Genomic DNA, 16,964 nt, shown 5'->3' with positions numbered 1-16,964 from the left:
ACCTCAAGCTAGCTAACCCCTGGGAAAATCCCAGAGGAGACAAGGTAGATTTTACCTCAGTGTAGCAAGGTGATGGCATCCCATCTCCCCTACCTGGGGCTGATGGACATTCCTGGTAGGAGGGACCTACATTCTCATGACTCAGGACAAAGGAGCGGATAGAAAGGACCAAAGAAGAGCAAGCTGCAAAAATCAACAGTGTGCTATTCATCTGGGGTGGGGGGAGTTGCAGGACCACAGTGAGGCAAACACCGCAAAGAGCCTTAAAGGTCACGATGTGGGAATTAGAAAAGCATTCAAAAACTTTTTTTTTTTTGACAGCCTTAGACAAGCTTTTTGTGGTGTTGCTCTCCCTTGTGGAGACTCTGATGTCTAACCAGGTGTGAGCTCTGATTAAAGCTTCTCCCACACTCCGAGCATCGATAGGGTCTTTCTCCCGTGTGGATTCTCTGATGTATGATAAGGGTTGAGCTCACACTGAAGCTTTTCCCGCACTCGGAGCATTTATAGGGTCTCTCCCCCGTGTGGAGTCTCTGATGCGCAACAAGGGCAGAGCTCACGCTGAAGTGTTTCCCGCACTCACAGCATTCATAGGGTCTCTCTCCTGTGTGGATCCTCTGATGTGCAATAAGAGCCGAGCTCTGAGTGAAGCTTTTCCCGCACTCAGAGCATCTGTAGGGGGTCTCTCCCATGTGTATTCTCTGATGCTGAGTAAGGTTGGAACAGTCAGTGAAACTTTTCCCGCAGTCGGAACACGTAAAGGGTCTATGTCCCGTGTGAATTCTCCAATGTGTGATAAGGTTTGAGCTCACGCTGAAGTTTTTCCCGCATTCGCAGCACTTATAGGGCGTCTCTCCCGTGTGGATCCTCTGATGTCGAATAAGGGTTGAGCTCCGACTAAAGCTTTTCCCGCACTCGCGGCATTCATAGGGTCTCTCTCCCGTGTGGGTTCGCTGATGCCTGATAAGATCGGAGCTGTCCGTGAAGCTTTTCCCGCACTCACAGCACTCATAGGGTCTCTCCCCCGTGTGGGTTCGCTGATGCCTGGTAAGGTTTGAGCTGTCCGTGAAGCTTTTCCCGCATTCTGAGCACGTAAAGGGCTTATTTCCCATGTGAATTCTCCAGTGCGTAATAAGGTTTGAGTGTCGATTGAAGCTCTTCCCACACTCAGAGCACGAAAAGGGTCGATTTCCTGTGTGGATGGTCTGATGTGCGATCAGGTTGGAGCTCACGCTGAAGCTTTTCCCACATTCCAAGCACTTAAACGGTCGGTTTCCTGTGTGGATTCTCTGATGCCGAATAAGGTGCGAGTTCCGATGGAAGGTTTTCCCACATTCACCGCATTCATAGGGTGGCTCTCCAGCGCGGATTCTCTCCGGCTGAAGAAGATCCGAATGGCTACTGATGTTTTCTCCCCACTCAGGGCATGTAGGCTCTCTCTCACTTGTGGGGATGCTCTGCTGGGCTGTGGTTTCCTTGAGGTCCTCGTGACAATGACCCACTTTCTCCCTCGGCTCATTTCCCCGCTCCCGCTCTGGCCTGTGCTGACTCTCACAACCTTTTCCCTGCTTCCAGCTCCTGGACACATCCCCTTTAGATCTTTGTGATAACGCCACATGTGATTCCCCGTGCTCAGCATCTTCCTGCTCCTCATTCTCACTCACCGTCCCATCACCTGCTGGGACAGAGAGAGAAACCTCAGAAACAGGAGTGGAAAAAGGGGAGAGGGTGACGCTAAGCACCCGTGTCTTTTAATGCAATGATATTAGTGCAATAATATGTGTTGTTCATTTTCAAATGATACCCCACAAGGCATATACTGGGATATCATTTGAAAATGACCACCCCATGACGAACACACATTATTGCAAACTAAGCGGCAGTTCTGCAGAAAGGGGCCTGGGGGTGACAGTGGACGAGAAGCTGGATACGAGTCAGCAGTGTGCCCTTGTTGCCAAGAAGGCCAAGGGCATATTGGGCTGCATTAGTAGGGGCATCACCAGCAGATCGAGGGACGTGATAGACGTCCCCCTCTATTCGGCACTGATGAGGCCACACCTGGAGTACTGCGTCCAGTTTTGGTCCCCCCACTACAGAGGGATGTGGACAAATTGGAGGGAGTCCAGCGGAGGGCAACAAAAATGATGAGGGGACTGGAACACATGACTTACGAGGAGAGGCTGAGGGAACTGGGATTGTTTAGTCTGCGGAAGAGAAGAGTGAGGAGGGATTTGATAGCTGCTTTCAACTCCCTGAAAGGGGGATCCAAAGAGGATGGATCTAGACTGTTCTCAGTGGTAGCGGATGACAGAACAAGGAGTCATGGTCTCCAGTTGCAGTGGGGGAGATTTAGGTTGGATATCAGGAAAAACTTTTTCACGAGGAGGGTGGTGACGCACTGGAATGGGTTCCCTAGGGAGGTGGTGGAATCTCCTTCCTTAGAAGTTTTTAAGGCCCGGCTTGACAAAGCCCTGGCTGGGATGATTTAGTTGGGGTTGGTCCTGCTTTGAGCAGGGGGTTGGACTAGATACCTCCTGAGGTCCCTTCCAAGCCTCATCTTCTATGATAATAATGCAGCATGTGAAATTATACACACTCCCAAAATTTGTGCTTTGAAGTCTATGACGAACAGGCATTTAAACTAGGCATGTCAGTGTGAACAGATCTCTCAGAGTAGGGTTATTGGGTTGTAATTTAAAATACATCCAAGGGTCACCCCCTCTGCAACCCTGCTGCCAAGACTTAGTAACGTTTCAGCACGGCGGTGGCGGTGGAATGTTTCTGGTAGGGGCGTGTTACACTGGGGTAAAAGATTATTTAAGGGTAGCTGAGATAGGACAACTTGTTGTCCAAAACAATACCATGGGGATTTTATTTAAACTAGAATAAATGGAACTTGATTCTACAGTATCGTTAAATAGATGAATATATATAATAAAAAGGTACACACACACTATAAAACTTACTACTGAGTGTACTTAACTATAACCCTCTAAATAAAGAAACAGATCTCTCTCGGTATGCACAGGTTATTAACTCTTAGGTCGTGGTGGTTTATCTCACAGGTGGTGGTGGTGGTGATTATTTTAGTTCACCGTAGTTATTTCCCCAAATATCTCACTGGGTGCTGTATGACCCGAGTGCCCCTTGTGACTTCCTGAAGGGATAGACTCAACTCGGAGGGGTGAACACTATTTACCTCTCTCTGTTCTGAGAACTGACCATTTATTCCTACCCTTTGTTTCCTATCAGTCCAGGAGAGCCCCTTCCCTCTTATCCCACGACAGCTTACTTTGCTTAAGAGTCCTTGGTGCTTAAGACCTCTCCCTCTTTTGTGGCACCCCACGAGCACCAGCTCCCCATCATCTTCTTCCCTCCCACTGCTCCCTGCCCTCCCTTCTCCCAAGGACTCCTGGAGAGGAACCTCACACGGTCTCCTGTCAGTGGATGGCCCCACCTGACTGTCACACCCTCCATGCACTTGGGGAGTTGTTATAGCAGATGAGCAGTTCTGTTATAGTTCGGCTTGGAAAGATGAAATTTTTACCAGTACATGCTGATGAACACTGACCGCACCGTACATTCACATACGGATGGGAAAATATTTCTATCGATAGCCATCTGTATTTCCAGATAGGCAAAATAAGAAAAATACTGCTTGAGAACTTATTAGGGTTGGATGTCAGGTGACTTACTTGGTATATTTTGACGTGTGACGTTGACGACTTGTGTTTTAACCGTTATAAAGCGTTCACTTTTTCAACGTCGACATCTGGGGTCATAAAATAATTGTCTGGCCTCTCCCCTCCCCTGCATAATTTCCTGAAACTGTGAACATTTAAATCATAAAAGATCAGGGTTGGAAGGGACCTCAGGAGGTATCTAGTCCAACCCCCTGCTCAAAGCAGGACCAATCCCCAACTAAATCATCCCAGCCAGGGCTTCGTCAAGCCTTAAAAACCTCTAAGGAAGGAGATTCCACCACCTCCCTAGGGAACCATTTAAAATCATTTAAAGTCCTGGACCTCCATGGCAGTATTCTCTGAAATGGTTCCTCTGTTCCATGCGCAGGGCTGGTAAGAGAGCAGAACTGAAAGCTCTTGATGTGCGGGTGAGACGACGGCGTAGGGAGGAGGGATTTCAGTTTATTAGCAACTGGGGAAGAACGCCAACGAAACCAGAACGGAACCAGATTGCTGCCACACAAAATTCAGGAAAGATAGTAGAGGGTTTTTTTTTTTTTGTTTGTTTTTGGTTTTTTTTACAATTATGGGGTGAGGGAAAGCCAAGAGGTGTGGAGACGCACATGGTTCAGACAAAGACATCTCTTAGGGATGAGTTTAATTAAAGGGGGACGTCTATATCTCAGTAAAGAAGACAGGAAAGAAGTCCAGATAGGAGGTAGTGAGGAATAGTCAAATGAAACAGAATCCCATTTAAACAGAACACATGAAGGAAAGCACTGACAAAATTTAGAAAGACTGGTATACAAATACAAGAAGTCGAAATAATACAATGGTTGAAACGGAGTGCCTGACATGCCATGAGGGTATTGATAGAATAGGCATCATGGAAACTTGGTGGAGAGAGACTAATCAGTGGGACATGGTAATACAATGTTTTGTTCCATATCTTCATAAATGATCTGGAGGGTGGTGTGGATTGCACCCTCAGCAAGTTTGCAGATGACACTAAACTGGGAGGAGAGGTAGATACGCTGGAGGGCAGGGATAGGATACAGAGGGACCTAGACAAATTGGAGGATTGGGCCAAAAGAAATCTGATGAGGTTCAACAAGAACAAGTGCAGAGTCCTGCACTTAGGACGGAAGAATCCCATGCACCACTACAGACTAGGGACCGAATGGCTCGGCAGCAGTTCTGCAGAAAAGGACCTAGGGCTGACAGTGGACGAGAAGCTGGATATGAGTCAGCAGTATGCCCTTGTTGCCAAGAAGGCCAATGGCATTTTGGGATGTATAAGTAGGGGCATTGCCAGCAGATCGAGGGACGTGATCGTCCCCCTCTATTTGACATTGGTGAGGCCTCATCTGGAGTCCTGTGTCCAGTTTTGGGCCCCACACTACAAGAAGGATGTGGATAAATTGGAAAGAGTCCAGCGGAGGGCAACAAAAACGATGAGGGGACTGGAACACATGACTTATGAGGAGAGGCTGAGGGAGCTGGGATTGTTTAGCCTGCAGAAGAGAAGAATGAGGGGGGATTTGATAGCTGCTTTCAACTACCTGAAAGGGGGTTCCAAAGAGGGTGGATCTAGACTGTTCTCAGTGGTAGCTGATGACAGAACGAGGAGTAATGGCCTCAAGTTGCAGTGGGGGAAATTTAGGTTGGATATTAGGAAAAACTTTTTCACTAGGAGGGTGGTGAAGCACTGGAATGGGTTCCCTAGGGAGGTGGTGGAATCTCCTTCCTTAGAAGTTTTTAAGGCCCGGCTTGACAAAGCCCTGGCTGGGATGATTTAATTGGGGATCGGTCCTGCTTTGAGCAGGGGGTTGGACTCGATACCTCCTGGGGTCCCTTCCAACCCTGATATTCTATTCTAATACCAGGGTACAAAATATAAAGGAACGACAAAATAGGTCATACTGGTTGGGGAGCAGCACCATCTGGTAAAGAAAGCAGAGAGTCAAATAAAATAAAATAAAAAATTAGATGAAACAAGCTGCACCGTAGAATATCTATGGATAGAAATTCCGAGCTTGAATAAAAAGAATACAGCAGTAGGGATATAACACCACCCACCAGATCAGGACCATGAAACGCTGCAGAAGTTTACAGAGTCTACAAAACCAGAAAGAACAAATAATACTGATGTGAACTACCCTCATGTTGACTGGGTAAATGTCACCTCAGGGGGTGATCAGAGGTGAAACTTTTAGATACCATTCATAGCTTCTTCTCGGAGCAGCTGGTTCTGGAACCCACCCGGGGAGAGGCGATTCTTGATTTCGTCCTAAGTGGACACGGGATTCGGTCCGCACAGCTCAGTAAGTGTGACCATAATGTAATTAAATTTAACGTCTTTGTAGGGGGGGACAATACCGTGGTAACCTTTAGCTTTAAAAAGGGGAACTACGCCAAAATGAGATGGAAATTTAAAAGAGCGGTCACAAGGGTTAAACGCCTGAAAGCAGTACGGGGAACATCGAAAACTGCCCCAGTATGGGTTCAGACTAACTGTATAACCCAAATTGGAAAAGGCAAGAGAGTGTCTCAAACTGGGGGTTCCTGACCCAAAAGGGGGCTGATGGTATGGCCACCCATATTTCTGCACTGCCTTCAGAGCTGGGCAGCTGGAGAGCAATGACTGCTGGCCGGGCACCCAGCTCTGAAGGCAGCATCGCCACCAGCAGCCGTGCAGAAGTCAGGGTGGCATGGAGGGGAGGGGGGACGATCATCACAGCACGAAGTATTTTCGAAGCTGGTCCCAGCAAAAACAAACAAACAAACAAAAAACTTGAGAACCTCTACAGTAAGAGGACCAAAACAAGGCCACTATAGCTAAACAACAGAGCTACGGAGGCCATTCAAGGTATCCTGTAAAATCTGGACGTTAAATGCTGGTGAGGTGAATAGGAACACGCACAAACTCTGATACGCTGATGCAGGGCAAGAAGGGAATTTGAGAAGCCACTTGCTAAAGATGCAAAAACGAACAGATTTATTTTTAAGTATACTGGAAGCAGAAGGCCTGCCAGATAGCCAGTGGAGACACAAGACAACCAAGGCGTTGAAGAGCTCCGTTTAAGCTTGAAAGCTGGTGTCTCTCACCAACAGATATTGGTCCAACAACCAAAATACCACCTCACCCACCACGTCTCTCTAATATCCTGAGACCAATTTGACTAGAACACCACGGTCTAAAATGGAGCACTCAAGGAAGACAAGGCCATTTTGGAGAAGCTAAATGAACGCTTCCCACCAGTCGGCACTGCAGCGGATGTGGGAGAAATAGCTCTGGTGGTGGTGGGGGTCATTTTTGGGTGAGAGATCTGAAGTCCTGTTCCACACTGACGTGTCAACAGAAGAGGCTTTCGAATAAACTGATACATTTAACAGTACTAAGTCACCAGGACCAGAGGGTATTCGCCCAAGGGTTCAGGAGGAACTCAAAGGTGAAATTGCAGAACTACTAACCATGGTCTGTAATCTATCACTGAAGCAAGCCTCTGTTCCGGACTATTGGAAGATCGCTAATGTTTAAGGCTACGTTCTAGTCGCGGGTATTTTTAATAGTCATGGACAGGTCATGGGCGGTAAACATGTCAAACCCCCACCCCGAGGTAAGTCATCCCCCCTGACTGCCTCCCACACACCCGAATGGCTGCTGTTCCAGAACTCATGGAAAGTCATGGAATCTGTGACTGATTTTCAACCTTCCTGATGTCACCCCAAGTTTTAAAAAGTATCCCAGGAGCGACCCTGAGAATTACAGGCTGGTGAGCTTCACTTCCCTTCTGGGCAAATTGGTAACAATGGCAGTAAAGAACAGAATGATCAGACGCAGAGATAAGCACGATTTGTTGGGGAAGAGCCAATTCTGCTTTTGTGAAGGGAAATCAGGCCTCACCAATCTATTAGAACTCTTTGAGGGTGTCAACAAGCATGTGAATAAGGATGATCCAGAGAATATAGTGCACTTGGACTTTCAGAAAGCCTTTGACAAGGTCCCTCACCAAAGGCTCTTAAGCAAAGTAAGCAGCCATGGGATAAGAGGGAAGGTCCTCTTGTGGATTGGTAACTGGTTAAAAGACAGAAAATCAAAGGGTAGAAATAAATAGATTTCACAATGGGGAGAGTTAAATGGTGGGGTTCCCCAAGGATCTGCACGAGCTGTTCAACATATCCATAAATGATCTGGGAAAAGGGGTACACAGTGAGGTGGCAGATACAAAATGACCCAAAGCAGACAGCAAAGAGTTACAAAGGGATCTCACAAACCTGGGTGACTGGGCAACAAAATGGCAGATGAAATTCAAAATTGGTAAGTGCCAAGTGATGCACGTTGAAAACAATAATCCCAGCTCTACATATACAGTGATGGGGTCTAAGTTAGCTGTTACCACCCAAGAAGGAGATCTTGGAGTCATGGTGGCTAGTTCTCTGAAATCATCCACTCCATGTGCAGCGGCCGTCAAAAAACCGAACAGAACGTTGGGAAACTGTTCGGAAAGGGATAGATAATAAGACAGAAAACATCATATTGCCTCTCTATAAATCCATGGCATGCCCACATCTTGAATACTGCACGCAGATGGGGTCACCCCATCTCAAAAGAGAGATCTTGGAACTGGGAAAGGTTCAGAAAAGGGCAACAAAGATGATCAAGGGCATAGAAAAGCTTCTGTAGGAGGAGAAACTAAAATATATATTTCTGAGCTGTTTGGTTTAGGGCTGGTCTACACAAATTTAAGGCCAGCTTAATGACGTCACTGAAGCCTGTGAAAATATCACACCCCACGCAATGTAATTAAGCTGACTTAAGCCCTAGTGTAGACACTGCTGGGTCTATGGAAGAATTCTTTCAACTAAGATACCATTTCTCCATCACTGTAGTGTGTGCTAAAATAACGCCTACCCTTAAAGAAGAGAGGTGACTAAGGGGGGATATGATAGAGGTCTATGCAACCATGAATGGTGTGGAGAAAGTGAACAGGGAAGCCCCATCACTGGGGATTTTTAAGAGCAGGTTAGACAAACACCTGTCAGGGCCAGTCTAGATAATACCTAGTCCTGCCATGAGTGCAGGGGACGGGCCTCGATGAGCTCTTGAGGTCCCTTCCAGTCCTATGAGTCTAAGTGTTATTTACCCTTTCCTGCAATACCAAAACCAGAGGTCACCTGATGAAATGAATAGGAAGCAGGTTTAATACAAACAAAAGTATTCTTTTCCCCCCCACACAATTAACCTGTGGAGCTCGTTGTTGTAGGATGTTGAGTTGGCCAAAAGTATAACTGGCTTTAAAAAAGAACTAGATAAGTTCATGGAGGATAGGTCCATCAATGGCTATTCCACAAGATGGTCAGCGATACAACCCCATGCTAGAAGCAACCCTAAACTTCTGACTGGCAGAAGCCAGGAGGGGAAGATGTGTCGATCACTCCAACTGTCCTGTACACTCCCTCTCAAGCTCTGATACAGGCCACAGTTGGCAGACAGGATACTGGGCTAGATGAGCCATGGGTCTGACCGGTAAGGCTGTTCTTATGATAAAAACGGCACACACCAAAAACGCTTAAAACCCACCGTTTTGAGCAACTGTGAAACATTACATTGATAAAAATTGGGGGGAAAAGAAGCTTAAAAACAAACATGGATATTATCCATCAAAAGTATAAAAATAAAATAAAAATCGAATTCTGCCTAGCCTAGCTATAGTTATTTACGTTCAGCATTACTTTCTGTTTAAAAGTCAAATATTCTAACAACTCTCAAATCCAGATGCTTACTCAGATTGTCTTGAAATTCTTCGGGATAGCAGCGCTGAAAGAGTTTATAACTGTACAGATTGAACTTTTAGACTGACGAGGAAACGTGAGGCATCAAAAGGACGGACACGCCCATGAAGTGCGGCGAGATTAAGGCTCTGTTAATAGCCAGAGGTTTCCGGCAATCCACTGTCACAAAGATTGGCTTGCTCAAGGGAGTATGCTGTAGAGTCTGAGCCATACCACTGTCCACTTCCAGACAATATGTGATATGCAGGAGTTTCTTCTTGACGTTTTGCCCCAACTTCGAAATTTCCAGATTAAAAGCAATACTTTAAAGTTCTCTGAAACCCACATGCAGACCCACACCCCTAACCGATGCAGGTATGCCGGCCGATCTCTCGTATAGACACAGTTAACAGGGGCAAGTCCATTAAAAACCCTAAACGTCCATACCTGCATTAATGCAGAGTTAAGGTTGCCGAATGCTACCGTAACCCACACGCCCACGTAGTGGTGCCGAGACCACTTAAAGAGGGAGATTAAGGAATTTCCTCTACAGCCTTAGCTAACAGCCAGTTGGCTTTCAGCTCATGCACTAAGCTCCAGAGGTTCCCGGTTCGATCCCACCCACCAACAACTGGGGTCCCGCGTGTGGACGGTGGCTGAACGAAAACCAGGAGATGAAAAGTACACAACACCTCTTCCATGCAACCTTAACTCTGCCCCCACCCACTAGCACTGCAGCTGGCAAGAGCTACTCAGAAGAGTTCAGGAAGGGCGGTGCAAAGGTTAACAAACTACCAGGGAAGAAGAGATGGATTCTCCAGCTATTGAAATCTTCAGGACGATTTAGTCTGTGTCATAAATATAAAGGGAAGGGTAAACCCCTTTAAAATCCCTCCTGGCCAGAGGAAAAATCTTCTCACCTGTAAAGGGTTAAGAAGCTAAAGGTAACCTTGCTGGCACCTGACCAAAATGACCAATGAGGAGATAAGATACTTTCAAAAGCTGGGAGGAGGGAGAGAAACAAAGGGTCTGGGTCTGTCTGTATGCTTCTTTTGCCGGGGATAGACCAGGAATGGAGTCTTAGAACTTTTAGTAAGTAATCTAGCTAGGTATGTGTTAGATTATGATTTCTTTAAATGGCTGAGAAAAGAACTGTGCTGAATAGAATAACTATTTCTGTCTGTGTGTCTTTTTTGTAACTTAAGGTTTTGCCTAGAGGGATTCTCTATGTTTTGAATCTAATTACCCTGTAACGTATCTACCATCCTGATTTTTCAGAGGTGATTTCTTTACTTCTATTTCTATTAAAAGTCTTCTTGTAAGAAAACTGAATGCTTTTTCATTGTTCTCAGATCGAAGGGTTTGGGTCTGTGGTCACCTATGCAAATTGGTGAGGATTTTTACCAAACCTTTCCCAGGAAGTGGGGTGGAAGGGTTGGGAGGATTTTGGGGGGAAAGACGTGTCCAAACTACGTTTCCCAGTAAACCCAGTTAGAGTTTGGTGGTGGCAGTGGATATTCCAAGGACAAAGGATAAAATTAATTTGTACCTTGGGGAAGTTTTAACCTAAGCTGGTAAAAGTAAGCTTAGGAGGTTTTCATGCAGGTCCCCACATCTGTACCCTAGAGTTCAGAGTGGGGGAGGAACCTTGACAGTCCGACACAAGGTATTCAGCTGAATGCTGCCGTAACTGGACGAAATTCGAAGGCCTGTGTTACCCAGGAGACCAGACTATATGACCTAATCCCTTCAGGCTTTAAATTCCATGAATCTGTCATAAATATGAGGACGGACTAAGAGAACATGTCACCATCTGTCTTGTGCTCTACAGACGGGAATCCCAGCATTTATCGGCATGCCCTCCGGCTGCGTGCACTGGGTCAGCTGTAATCAGACGGGGGAGGGATCAGTTGGAGCAGCTTGGCGGAGCTGTGACTGTGACATGAAGGGACGCGCACATGAAACTTGAGGGACTGAGGCTGCCCCATTTCAGGGTTGTAGGTTATGTCACCAGGGGGAGTTCTGGCCATGGGGATCGTCAGCAGTGTGGTGGCATACGGGCTTGGTGGTCTCGAGGGGTAAGTGACGGCAACGACTCACCTGAGGCTGACGGGCTTCGTACCATTTTGCAAGTCTGGGACAGCCTGTGTGCGGTAGATTCAGTGTTTGAGTGCAGGCCAGGGCTAGGAAGTTTCTATTCACGACCCTTGCACCTAAGCCTATGTTTTGCCTTAGCAAAGAGAAGACGTTCGACTTTGCCCTGTACTGTTCCCGGGCTCTGTTCCCCGCAGCGTTCTGCAACAGGAGAGGGCAGAGTGCTCGAGCGTGTGACAGTGGCACGTTGCTGAAACAGGGCAGAGTTAAGGTTACATGATGGGGGTGACGTGAACCTTAACTCTGCACTTCCCCTTCCAAGAACCGAGGGGACGGGAATCCTTACCCAGCGAGGTCACATTCTCGTAGTTCTCCTGCATGACGTCTCTGAGCGGGGTCCAGCAGAGCCCCCTCTTCCCTGGTGAAATACACACCCACCTCCTCGAAGGTCACCGGCCCCTGAAAGAGCAAGAGTCCAACCCTCAGGACCTGCTGCCCCACTCACAGCCCCACCATTCGTGGGGCAGAGGAGCCAATCAAGTGGAAGCTCTGGGAGGCTCCCGGTGAACAAAGCCCCACTCCCACCCTGCGGAGATCAGGCGTGGGGAGAAAGAGAGAGCCCCTGGTCTCTCCCAGCAGAGAAACAGGGGCAAACCCACTAGCCTCCTACAGTGGCTAGAGGCCCCAGCAGAGTCCACGGAAAGCCCCCTGGTACGAATTCCACTGTCAGCAGCTGGATATGAGGGGAGGGGGAATCTCCCCTAAGCCTCACTGCTGGGTGCCCCCTTCATATCTCACAGCAGCTGCTGGTTAGTCGGGTCAGGCTCCAGCATGGGCAGCCTGGTCCGTTTTCCCTACCGAGTCCAGGGGTCCTGTTTCCTCTTCCACAAATTAGGGACTATTTCCCCTGACACTGTCCCCAGGGCAGTGCACCACACCCCCCCAGCAGCGGGGGACAGGGAGAACCAGGGACTGGCTTTTCCCCTCTCTCTGCTCCTCACCTTGTTCACAGAAGGCGGATCTGCCCAGGGAGGCTGTAAGAAGTGTGTCTGGGCAGGCCAGTCGGCCAACCGCTCTCCCCACTTATTTCTCCCACTGCCCCCCTTCAGTCTCCCTCCTCTTTCCCCATCGCGCTCCCTCTGGCCGGGAAAGTCCCGTTTTGGAGTTGTCTGCTCTCCCGTGGCTGGATCGGCTCCGGCAATCGCTAATGGGAGGAGAGACGAGAGGCCGTTGGGGCAGACCCAGGACTTTCCCTGAGGTCTCTCTGGTTCAGGAGTTAGGAGCAACGGGGCTGGAGAATGTCCTCACCTTGGCTGGCGCAGAGGGGCAGAGGGTCTGAGTTACCTTCCCTCCTTTAGCTACAACCGGAGCTCCGTGGTGTGGGCAGCTAATGACAACACCTCCCCACAGGGACAGGTGCTGATCTCATTTATCCTGTGTTAATCTGGAGTCACTCTTTGTCCTTCCTAGCAGTAACTCTGGATTAACACGGGTCTGAAGGTTTGTCTACACCCCACCAATTTATGTAGGTTATTGGAGACTGTGGGGGGGGGGGGGGGAAGGGGGCTAATTAACCCAACAGGCCACAGCTTAGAGCAGTCGTTAAACAACCTGTGAACCCCTTTCACTAAAATGTCAAGCCTCGCAAACCCCCTCCTAAAAATGAATATTTCCCAGGATTTTCTCCTTTACCTGAGTATAAATGCTAAAAGCCGTGATCTTGGAAACATAAACTTTGTTTCTACGACATTCTTATTACACACTATTTTTCATCATTACAGTATTTTATTACATTCTGAAAACGGCAACACGCTTCCCAGATCTCACTGTGGCAGCTTGTATCACTTTGAATACGCCTGTTGTAAGAGGAGGCTCCTAGGTTTCCTCCAGGAGCATCAGATGTGAACCAGCCTGAAGGGCTTCAAGAAGCCAACGTAAACAGTTCCCCTTACACAAGCATTCAGGTCTTGAGCGGTCCGGGCAAACAACGCACGTTACAACGAAGCTTAAACTTGTTCTTTGTCATAATTTTAAAAACCATACGAGCTGCCTATTGAATTTTAAAAACAGCAAAAAAATCCACCTTCCTTTCTATTTCTTATAAAGTCTTGAAGTTTAAATGTCCTCAGTGTGATAGAAACACCTGGCGTTCCTACAGTTTTGAAGGGGGAAGAGAAGCAAAAACGGTGGTGATTTCATATCAGACTTTGTAAGTGGATAGAAAGTTATCCTCATCCCTTGCAGGCCATTCATACAGGCAGAGAGAGCGTCTTTAACAGGAGAATGGAAGGCCTGGAGGAACCAAAAAATATTTAAGAAATTTCCATGTCCCGTCACTGGCCAAGAATGGCCACCAGGCAACCACCCCAGAAGTGGCTGCATCTCGGTGCTGGGGGAAGGAACCCCCGAGGGGAGACCGTTCATCACCTGCCGGGTGGGGGTACCTCTGGTGAAAATGGTGAGGAGAACGTGAGGGTAGCTTGGAGATGCTCGGGCACTGGATGGGGCCGCAAGGACCCAGTTACACACAGGACAGCCTGGGGAGCAAACTCCTCGGCTTGTGCCATCTGGGGAAAAGCAGAGGATGCAGCCCACGGTCTGGTTAGCAGCTGGGAGACACTGATCCCCCTTCCAAGAGGGGCAGCCCCTGGCTTTAATGCCTATTACATATGGGGCCAGTCTCTTTCATCGACCCTTTTAAATGATTCTCCAAAGAGAAGCAAGTTGATCAGGGGACAATTTAACCCCCTGCATCTGGAAACTGTCTCAGGGCGACAGAAAAGGAGGACTTGTGGCACCTTAGAGACGAACAAATTTATTCGAGCATAAGCTTTCGTGAGCTGCAGCCCACTTCATCGGATGCATGCAGTGGAAAATATAGTGGGGAGATTTTATATACACAGAGAACATGAAACAATGGGTGTTACCATACACACTGTAACCAGAGTGATCAGGTAAGGTGAGCTATTACCAGCAGGAGAGAAAAAAACCTTTTGTAGTGATAATCAAGGTGGGCCATTTCCAGCAGTTGACAAGCACCTCTGAGGAACAGCGGCGGGGGAAGGTGGGGGAATAAACATGGGGAAATAGTTTTACTTTGTGTAATGACCCATCCACTCCCAGTCTCTATTCAAGCCTAAGTTAACTGGATCCAGTTTGCAAATTAATTCCAATTCAGCCATCTCTCGTTGGAGTCTGTGAGGTTTTCGATTAAATGCTGATGACGCGAGAGGGAAAACCACCAAAATCGGAGAGGATTTTATATCCAGATTAAAGAAGGGGGGGGGGGGGGAAGTGGGCTCCTTTGAAGGGATTTTTAGATGGATGTTCAGTAAACGGTCCTGGATTCCCCCCCCCCGACCCCCATATGGGCAGCAAGGTGCCCTTTGAAAAGCCGCTTTAAGAGGACAGCCAGGGGGTTGGAGCAGGAAGGGCTACCTGAGGGCAGGGATGGGGTGGCAACAGGTGACTGGCAGCTGGCGGGGTGGGGGGGGGGGGTTGAGACTACAGCAGCTGTGACTGGGTCACCTGGGGCTAGGCACATGGAGGGGGGGGGACACTTGCTCCTCCCTTTCCCTCCTGTGCCCCTTCCATGCCCTGTTGCTGGCAGAGAACAGCCCCCTCGTCTCCACCCCAGAGCCAGCCGCAAAGCTGCGCCCACTAAGCCCCTTCTCATTTGGGGAATGACTCAGGGCAAGCGTTTCCCACCTAAGCCAGGTCAATGAGCATTGAGAAGGTGGAGGGGAGAGGGGGGAACCCTCCCCCCCAATTTTGAGATGTTAAATTGATATTTGAGAACTAGGGGACCTCTTTCCCCACCAGGAGCAGATCCTGCCCCACATCTTCATTAGCCGCAAGGGAGCAGATTCGGGGCGGGGGTGGGGGAGATTTAATGCCCCCAGGTCCCCTTGGGCAGAGGGTCTCACTTTCCCACGGTCACTTTCCCACGGTCTCTGTCAATTACCTGCCGTCTCTGGCTCCGGGCTGGCCCCAGCTGGAGAAAGCGCCCCCCGGCCGGGCAGGGAGGGGTTAATGGGGGGATTTCCCACCCCCCCAGCACGGACCCCGGGGGGAGCAGCAGCTGCTCGCCCAGCGTCTGATGCTCTCGGGGCTTTGTTCTCCCGGGTTCCTGCCTCCTTCCTCCCGGCTGCTCCAGCCCCTTCCTGTGCCCTGCAAATCCCGTCCCGCGGCTGCAGCGCTGGCTGGGGGGGCTGGCCCGGGGGTGCTCGCCCCCCTCAGCCCGGGCAGGGGCAGGGGCTGGGGCTGGGGCTGGGTCTAGCCCGGGGTGCCCGGAGCTCCGGCGGGGTCTCCGCACCGCGGAGTTTTGTCCACACAGGCGCAGCCGGCGAGATCCAAACCCTGCAGGGCTCGGGCGCCGCCGGAGCGTGTCCACACCTGGTGCCCTGGCGTGGAGCGTGAGCGCAGGGCACGGGGCGGGGGGCGCTACACAGGCCCCGGCTTCCCTGGGGGTGCTCAAGCCCCGCACCCCCGCTCTGCCCCCAAAGCATCCAACCTCTTCCCCCCCCCAGCCCCGCCCCCACGCGACCCCTTCTCCCAACCCCATCCCACCTCTTCTGCCCCGCCCCACGCGACCCCTTCCCACCCTGCGCCCACCTCTGCCCTTACAGGAGGGGACTGTCCGTGGCTTTATCCCTTCATTTAATGACTGTGAAAAAGCAAATAGCCAGAGAAGGAGTTCCTGTTTCCTACCAGGCTGAAAGGAAGGCAGGCTGAGTGATTCCCAAGGCCCTGAGGAATAAAAGCCAAGCTAGCAGAGGATGGTTTCGATCCATCGACCTCTGGGTTATGGGCCCAGCACGCTTCCGCTGCGCCACTCTGCTGGGTGATTTTTTCCCTCTGCCACGCTGGGCAGACTGCTCCTTGGGGGTCCGAGCATGTGACTTGTGCCCCGGGGAGAGGGAGCGGGCACAAGGGACTGTTACAGTCATTGAAGAAGGTCATTTTGCCTGTGTCCTTTTCAACTATAAAAGAACGAACTGAAATCTGAGCGCTGCATTCTTCTCTGCTGTTCGCTTTGGGCTAAGAATTGGGCAAAAACATCCTCTCCTCCCCGCCCCCCCCGGCTTTTCTGCGGGCAGGATACAGTCCGTTTGCTGAAAACCTGGTGCTGAAAACGTTAATCGTTTTGATGTCATTTATTGTGACCCATTTAACATTTGTTCTCCATCTCACATGTATTAGAACCAACTCTAGCTTCTAAAAATGAATTCCAAAATCCAGTCTGCCCTCAAAACTTGGTGGCCAAATTTCCAAACCTCTCTGAGCAAGAGAGATCCGAGCACTTTACATAGGCCCGTATATTTTTCAAAGGCAGTTTTGTTCAGTGAAATGCAGGCCCAGAGAGTGTATTAAACTGAGAGGGGAATGGAGCTCACTGCTTATTTTATTTGT

General features: G+C 49.3%; 1 protein-coding gene and 1 non-coding gene across 2 annotated transcripts; both read right to left on the bottom strand.

Moving 5' to 3' along the window:
* Window positions 1-323: 323 nt before the first annotated feature.
* Window positions 324-11,583, bottom strand: LOC144258218 (uncharacterized). The gene is made up of 2 exons (XM_077806622.1): window positions 11,559-11,583; window positions 324-1,675 (listed from the first exon to the last, which is right to left on the bottom strand). Exons 1-2 carry the CDS (start codon window positions 11,581-11,583, stop codon window positions 324-326), a joined length of 1,377 nt encoding a protein of 458 aa, XP_077662748.1.
* A 4,738-nt stretch (window positions 11,584-16,321) lies between these two features.
* TRNAM-CAU (transfer RNA methionine (anticodon CAU)) lies at window positions 16,322-16,393 on the bottom strand. Its single transcript has one exon. It is a non-coding gene; the product is annotated as a tRNA-Met (tRNA).
* Window positions 16,394-16,964: the final 571 nt, after the last annotated feature.

The sequence above is a fragment of the Eretmochelys imbricata genome, chromosome 28, assembly GCF_965152235.1.
Source record: "Eretmochelys imbricata isolate rEreImb1 chromosome 28, rEreImb1.hap1, whole genome shotgun sequence".
NCBI lineage: Eukaryota > Metazoa > Chordata > Testudines > Cheloniidae > Eretmochelys > Eretmochelys imbricata.
Note: the sequence above shows the minus strand (reverse complement) of the source record. Positions and strands in the feature narration are given on the sequence as shown.